General features: G+C 40.8%; 1 protein-coding gene across 1 annotated transcript; it reads right to left on the bottom strand.

Moving 5' to 3' along the window:
• Positions 1 to 2,140: 2,140 nt before the first annotated feature.
• LOC104624988 (hepatic leukemia factor-like) lies at positions 2,141 to 8,219 on the bottom strand. The gene is made up of 3 exons (XM_010292498.1): positions 8,129 to 8,219; positions 6,484 to 6,704; positions 2,141 to 2,807 (listed from the first exon to the last, which is right to left on the bottom strand). The coding sequence occupies exons 1-3, from the start codon at positions 8,217 to 8,219 to the stop codon at positions 2,592 to 2,594; spliced, it is 528 nt and encodes a 175-aa protein (XP_010290800.1). The 3' UTR covers positions 2,141 to 2,591.
• Between the last annotated feature and the right edge of the window lie 66 nt (positions 8,220 to 8,285).

Below are 8,285 nucleotides of genomic sequence, written 5' to 3'. Positions count from 1 at the left end.
CGCCCCAGTAATAATCATCAGGGCAATTAGCTGTTGCAATTTGCTGTGTTGCTGCTAAAAGTGTATCCACAGCAGCGGCTGGCTGAGCCCTGCCACGGTCACGCTTCTTCCAAAGAAAAAAATGGAGTTTATTTCATAGTGGCTATAGCAGATACACTGACTTGTGCCAAACGCTGTCAGTCTCATCCACCCATGCATCCAGTGCTTATACTGACCTTTAGAAAATAGCTTACTATGCTTTAAACTTTGCTGCAGCACATGGAAATTCAATTTGCCAAATAAATGGTCCACAGGCAAGTACTGCACGTTAAGGGACGCTGACAAGTTGGGTATGTTTAAGGAAAAACACTGAAAAAATGCCATTGATGTGAGGATATTGTTAATGCTGCACAAAATGTTGAGTCCTTTGTATCAATCTCCTGAAGCATTAATAATGATTTAATGGAATGAACCACCTTTTTATTTGAAAATAATGTCAAAACACTTAGAAAACTGTGAGCAAGACATGTAGCACCATATTTTCCTCATGTTTTCCTATTTATGTTAATAACCGTATGCAGTACGTACAACTGTATACACAAACAGAGCTATTGATGCACTAAATTTCAGCTGGAAACAGATTCTAGCAGCAGCAGCAGATTAGAAATGACTATGAGTTTTTTTTGTGTTACATATTATTTTTCTGCCTTTACACAATATTGTACTGCCCAATCAATAGTTGACTAAAATCCATGTTGTGCTTTGTCCCTATTAAACAGTTTCGTTATGTGTTCCTGAAAGAAAATAACAAAGTCTCTCTTTTTCAGTAATATGGAACAACTTGGAAAGCCATATTACTTCCATAAAAATTTAATTTAAAGCATAGAACATGCCTGTGTGTCAGTGGTAAGCTTAAAATATTAAAGATTTTAAAAAATAAAAACAACAACCAACAAACCCCTAAGCATTTCCTTTCTGTACAATAATGGAGAATATATATCTTTGCTATATATTTTAAACATGGAATAGCTTTTACTTTTTGCTATATATATGTTTTCAAAATACATTGTCAGTATTTGTACTTGAAAAATACTGTACAAAACGAACATACTATAATTATTCTGTATAAACTTTATACATTTTATAATATCTATTCTTTTGGTCTATAGTAAACACTTTGATTGATTGGATTAACCACAGTATATGACAACACCATCCCCTTCTGAAATACACCAGTGTCTCTTACATTCATTTTTCAGAAGTCCACTTTATATTAGAACATACGTGTTCAAAAGCAAATAGAGAGTTTGAAACAATAAAGTTCAGAACCATCAGTTCATATCACACTCAGAACAACAATCACTAGGAAAAATGGGCTTTGCAAACCAGTGACGACTTTTAACTGAGTAAAAGTGATTTTTAAAACAGCAAGATATAATCCACAGAAAATATATTACAGAACGTGAGAAAAAACAGCTGAATTTAGGTATTTATTTAAATTTTAATCACAAAATGGGACTCGAAGAAATGCATTACTAACTGAAAACAGAAAAGCCCCTCTGATTTCGACATCGGATCTGATTTGATACTATTAATTTTGCTCTCGTTTCAACTAATTATCCTGCTTCTTAAACATGCGCTCCCTATAGCAGGGATACAATTAGCATGCTCACGTTAATGTGTCTTTTACTTTTTAACTTCTTGTTAAAGACATTAAAACTCCTGTTGGGTAGGGACACCATCCTACGTCCACTAGGAACATCCGGGCAGCATGCGCACTAGCGTACAATAGGATTATTGCTTCAGGTACAGACAGTGCAAAGTACACACTCTGTGGTCTATCGATAGTACTCCTACCTACCTGGGGTCTGTGGAAAGAAAAGGAACCTTAATAGCTATAGAGAAGCCATTATGAGACCTATAATGAGTATAGCTAACTCAGTCTAACAGCACTTTAAATCTGAAGACAATTATCACCAAAACTTAAAATACAACAAAAGCAATCTATAAATTAATATTCCTGCAGTGTAGTACTAAATTATTATTTGTGCACTTTATTAGCATGTTAACTTTTCTGATTAGACATATTTAAACAATAGCTTGTTACTCTCGAAAAAACTGAGATCTACTTTTTTTCTTTTTTCTTTTTTTTTCCTTTTTTTATAATTTATACTGGGATCTTTCCAAGTAAATCAGGAGGATGGAACTGGTTACAATAACATAAAACCCCTAATCTGAAGCAGCACTGAAAAAATATAATAAAAAGCTTACTATGGCGGTTCTCAACAGTCCAGGTAAAAATGTGGCACCCTTTGAAGAGGGCTTCATAAAAATGGGAAGTGCTGAGATGCGTGCGCACGCACACACACACACATATACAGACGTGTGAACACACATGTGCACACATACGCAGGTACACGCATACGCAAACGAAAAAAAAAACAAGTAAGTCAGTTTTGTTTCTGCTTCTGGTAAAGTGCTGAAGACAGAAAGGTTGGTTTGGGTGTGGTGCTATCAAACAGGAAACACATTGTCCATCTATTCAAATGCCAACCCGCAACAAAAAGAAAGAAAAAAGAAAAAAGAAAAAAACCCCGCTGCCCCCCTTGAATTTACAGAGGGCCGTGTCGAGCTTCGTACTTTGCAAGAACGTTCTTGCATTTGCCCAGCTCCTTCCGTAAGTCGGCCACCTCTTGGCGGAGAGCTGAGTTCTCCTTCTCCAGAAACGAGGCGCGGATGGCAATCTGGTTCTCCTTCAGCCGGCGAGCATCCCTCGATCGCTTAGCAGCCATGTTGTTCTTTCTACGCCTTGCCCAGTATTTGTCATCCTGCTCATTAAACACAGAAAGAAACAAACAAGGTATTAGATTTCAGCAAACTGAGCAGCCACCAGGATGTGCTCTTAGCCACAGCCCTCCAGGACCCCACCTGCAGTGCTGCGTCCACCTCTGGGGCTCTCAGCACAGGAAAGACATGGACCTGTTGGAGAGGGTCCGGAGGAGGCCACCAAAATGCTCAGAGGGCTGGAACAGCTCTGCTGTGAGGACAGGCTGAGAGAATTGGGGTTGTTCAGTCTGGAGAAGAGAAGGCTCTGGGGAGACCTTATTGTAGCCTGCCAGGGCTTAAAGGGGTCTTATAACAAAGATGGGAACAGACTTTTTAGCAAGGCCTGTAGTGACAGGACAAGGGGTAATGGTTTTAAACTAAAAGAGGGCAGATTTAGACTAGATAGAAAGAAGACATTTTTCACAATGATGGGTGTGAACCACTGGCCCAGGTTGCCCAGAGAGGTGGCAGATGCCCCATCCCTGGAAACATCCCAGGTCAGGTTGGACAGGGCTCTGAGCAACCTCATCTAGTTGGAGATGTCCCTGCCCATTGCAGAGGGGTTGGACTAGGTGATCTTTGAAGGTCCCTTTCAACACAAAGATTCTATGATTCTATGATTGGGGATGACTTAACTCCACAGATTTTGCTTGCCTGGCCTAGTGAGCCCTGACAGGGCCAGGTACTGCTGGGACAAAAGTTACAGATTTACATGGCATAATCCATCCAGTGAGCACAGATGCCTGCGCATGTTTCTGTCAAAACGTTTACGCTAACCCCCTCATCCTCTTGACTGTGAATTCCTCCAAGGAAAAATGAAGCAATATTCCAGTGGTACAATTCATCTCACATCTACGCTGACCTAGTTAGCACATCCACCTTCGCATGCGGTGACTCACTCTCTACTGGTTGCCAGAGCAGTTCTAATTACATCTTGCATGTCCCTGTTCCTCTTCTTTGCCAGCCAACACCTGGATCACTCTCTATGTTGATTATCATCCATTTCGTCTATTGTTCAGCTCTTTTTCTCTGATCAAAGCTCTTTCTCCACAGAGCCCCAAAGAGTTCCTGTTTGCACCCTAGAACAGCAAGTCACTGGAAGAGGATTCCTTGGCACAAGGATGGCTGCTCTGGTACCATCCGCAAAGAGATTAGTACAGTAGGCTTTGACTGTGGGGAAAAAAAGCATTTTACCAGAAATAGGTCTACTACTATGAAGTTTCATAAGCTAACACATTCCCAAAGTGTCATCCCTAAAGACTCGCCTCTAGGAAATCACCTTGTTGCATTGGTGCATCAATAACTCCAAAGTCACAACTTAATTTTACCTGATTTTTCCACTCTTCAAATGAAGTGGCCTTCAGTAAAATGGCAGTGTCAATGTTGTTTTGAAAGTGCATTAAGTTCTAGAAATTTGGACCAACTCAGTAAAACAAAGTGTGCAGAATCTCTCATGAAAAGTGAAATTCAGTCCCCTGCAGAGTAAGAGTGGTGCAGCCATTTAACCCTCAAATTGCCTGGACAAGTCATATAGCTCCAACTTCCCCTTGCAGAGTCATTACTCCATTTTTATATGCTTACATCTGCTTGTGTGGCTCTTGTTTCACCGAGCATGGCAGCACAGCACCGTATCCACTACAAGGACCAGGAACCATCCGCTCCTACGTTACACTGAATAGACAAATACCCCACCACTCCTCTGCCTTTCAGCACGAAGCATGCCAGGTCTAATACCACTGCTCTGCATCTTCTTTGGCTGCTTGCAAAGCAAGAGCTTAGACGTGCTCTACAACTGCTTTATATTAGTTTAGCTTAACGAGGTGTGCAGCAATGTTGATTTGGAGCCAGCATATCTCTAAATTGCTCTTTACCTGTACCTAGATGGGACCCCCAAAAATCCTCTTAAAAACAAGCATGCAGCAAAAAGCTATGACCCAAATCTTGTTTATAATTTCCCATCTCATGCCACTCTATAAAAATCAGCTTTAAGCAATTTATTAGTGTGCCACCTAGGCTTCATCCATCTTTATTTTAACAAATTGCTATGGCAAATCCCTTAATCCAGGCCTGAAAGAGGTAAGGCTGGCATTTCAAAATCACATGCAACCCAGAGACGATTGACTGGTCTAATCTGCTTACCCTCCCCCAGAACTCAACAGCCGTTCCACATGCCAGGGCAGAAGCAGCAGCACTTGGGTCAAGCACTCTGAAATAAGTCAAGGGCAACTGATGTGATTATCTCAGGGAAATGAGAGACCACGAACTTCTAGTTCGGTCTTAGGCTGAAAACTTATGTGCCCCACTGCTGCATGTGAGATACTGATATTTTCCACAGCACCTTTGGCAAAAGTTTGCACTGATGAATAAGGATACCTAGGAGGTATCACAAAATGATGAATGGCACTAAGGAGCAAACTCCAGCCTCCTTACACCCACGTAGCCATTTCTGTATCGAACACCACTCTTTAGGCAGACCTCTCAGCACACTGCGATGCCAACAGAGCATCATTAGTAGCAAAATTTGCCCAGGTAAGTAAATGGTATGATGCAGATAAACCTTTCTAAACGAAAGCTGAGGATACTACAGACAAAGTGACAGCAACATACCACCTGAACACCACTGGAATTGTGATTTCTGTGCTTTTAACTTGCACAACAGTATCCTTAGAGATAAAGACAGCGAATAGCATCAGCTTCTTTCCCTAATGCCACCAATCTGGTGTAAACACATGGCATCCCAGTCTCTTTGCACACGCAGACAGGGATGCCCATCGACTCCAACTGGCTTTCAGCCTGCGTGTTGGGGGGCAGTAGCAACAGCAGAATGAAATTCTGCACTGCCTACCTCTGATAAAAAAAGATCCTCTTGAAAATCACATATTGGGAATAGAATTTTGCAAATAATGACAATTTTCACAGTTGTTTGATAAGATGAATCAGTTGATCAATTTGTTCTGCTCTCTTCATGCGCTTTGCTCTTCACATCCCAGAAGCAGTGAGAGGCATAGATAAGGGTGTTCTTTCTTTCTAAATATTGTATTATTATGGTATTAAGATATATTACTTTAATATATTTTAAATACTGTATTAAAATATACTTCTTGGCAGAATAATTTTATTCTGTTTTCCTACAACTAGATTAGATTCTTTCACCTAGATTAATAATGTTTACTATAGTGTAATATAGTAATTACTGTAGTCCCATTCATTATTAAACATGGAGCTAAAGCAACTTCCAAACAAGACACAATACAACTTCATTCTGTCATTATCAGGGACCTCCATGGACCCTCTAAGAGAAGGATTCTTCCTTGAAGAATTCAGAGTCTATGCCGAAGAGATAGACAGGGGATGGAGGAAAAGGAAACATGATCAGACTGTTTCATAAGTGGGAAATATGGGACAAAGTAAGCTTGTCCAAGGTCAGGCAGGAAGTTTCTGGCATACAAAGGAAATGAATATCGATCTCATGAATTTCAACTGTTGCGTAACTAATAAGGGACATCCTCTCCTCAGTCTTACTCAGAACCATTAACAGTTTTATTCTCCAACAAAGTCAGATTTAGTTTGGCAGATTTACCTTACATGAGAAAACAGATTCATGCTCCAAACCTGTAACTCAAGAGAGTAACTGTCATACAGTCTGTATGAACAAACTCGTCACCAGTCCCAATTTACCTTCAGGTCATCTGGAATGAAGACTTTGCGAGCTTTCTTAATCATTGGCTGTGGTTTCAGCTCTTCTTCAGAGAATTTGCGCTTACGAGGGTCAAACATCTCCTGGCCAGGAATACTGGAAAGAGCAAGATCTGCAGGGTCAGGTTCGTAGCCAACGGGAACTTGGATAGTCTCGGGATCAATGGGACTTGGTGTGTTTCGGTTTGCTGGCAAGATCTGACCTATAGAAATAAAGGATAAATTCAGCTATGTTAGAAGAAAATATGTGAATAATATCACTGAACATGGATTTTAGAAGATCTCTAAATACTTTACAAGAAATAATTATTTAAGCTTTCACTGTAAATTTGGTATCTCCTCTTGATATATTTGTCCATTCTGTAGGGTGCATATTCAGATCCAGACATGCTCATGCCATTATTTTCAGAACTGATTCCTAATTCTGGTTACTAACCTTGGATGCCCACAAAAGAGCACTGAATCCAACACTGAGTTACACCAGACCGCAGGCAGAAGACATATTGCTCCAACTCATGCCACTTCATTAAAATCACATCCTCAGGAACAAATCATAAGTACTGTCATTTAGCCCTGATTTATCTAACACGTTGTGATCCTTCACAGTTTTCTCACACACAGACTTCTTCCTATATACCTTTGAGGATACATTTAGTTTACAATCAGACAATGTACAGTACTTGCAACAGGACAACATCTCATGAAACTGTACTTGCAAGCTGTGCTGAAGCACACCACTAAGGAGACTGCTATCTCCCATGAAATCCTGCCGATGATATTCTAAAAGACAGTGAACAAAACTAGCAACATGAAAGGCAACAAGGACTACTTAAAAATGTTCTGCAAAAATGAAAGGACACTTATTTATGCCACATGGCTCTTTTATGGTATATGAAATCTAATAAAAAGGAGCTTATCCCCGGAAAAGAATGATATCCCCCCCCATTTTTCTACTCAAATCTTAGATATAGCCTTCAAGATCCTGCAGCACCAATGCAGGCACTATTCCCACTAAAAATCCAATTTAAAATCTCCACCGAAGGTTCCAAAAATAGGACCCTAAAGTCAGCTGCCTCAACATGGACAATCCCCGGGGGCAGAATTTTCAGAAGTTTTCACATGCCTCAGAAGTACAAGCCTCACAGACTTCAGAGGGAGGACTTCTGAATGAAGCAGATATTCTTTTATAAGTTTGGCTATTAGCTAATTCGCTTTGACTTTAGAGATATGACGGCTTTCATAATAACTACACAAACATCCTGTGACTGCACAATATTTCCTTACTTGTGCCCACATCTGCAATATTTAGGGTGTAAAATGGTAAACATTAAATGTCATTTCTAATTCCAAACCAAGGCCAGTATTCACAATGTAGTTTTTATTTTAATCTAGAAGATCACAGCAACAATATTGGAACTGCACAGAAAATGCACCGGGGAATTGCACTGTGCAAACCAGGGCTTGCTAATGGAGAGCTTGTCTTTTGTAACTATTTTAAAACAGCACTGATAAAATCAGCTTCCAGGAAAGGCTAGCAAGGGCCTGAGAGGAGAGAAAAGGCGGATCAAAGTCATTGAAATATATATACATCTATAGGAGAGGGAGCGAGAGGAAAGGATCCTGCTACCCGCATTGTACCAGCAGCACAGCGCTTCCTCCTCTGCCCCCGCGGCCAAGGCCTCGGTGCTGAGAACTAGACGTTTCCTGCGGTGCCTCATCGAACAACTCGGAAACCACGACCTGCCCGGCTCCCGGCCACGGGGGTGGCCGCGGGCGGCGGCGCC

Source organism: Phaethon lepturus, unplaced genomic scaffold (genome assembly GCF_000687285.1).
Source record: "Phaethon lepturus isolate BGI_N335 unplaced genomic scaffold, ASM68728v1 scaffold55408, whole genome shotgun sequence".
NCBI classification, from domain to species: Eukaryota; Metazoa; Chordata; class Aves; order Phaethontiformes; family Phaethontidae; genus Phaethon; species Phaethon lepturus.
This window is presented reverse-complemented; position numbering and strand designations above follow the sequence as displayed.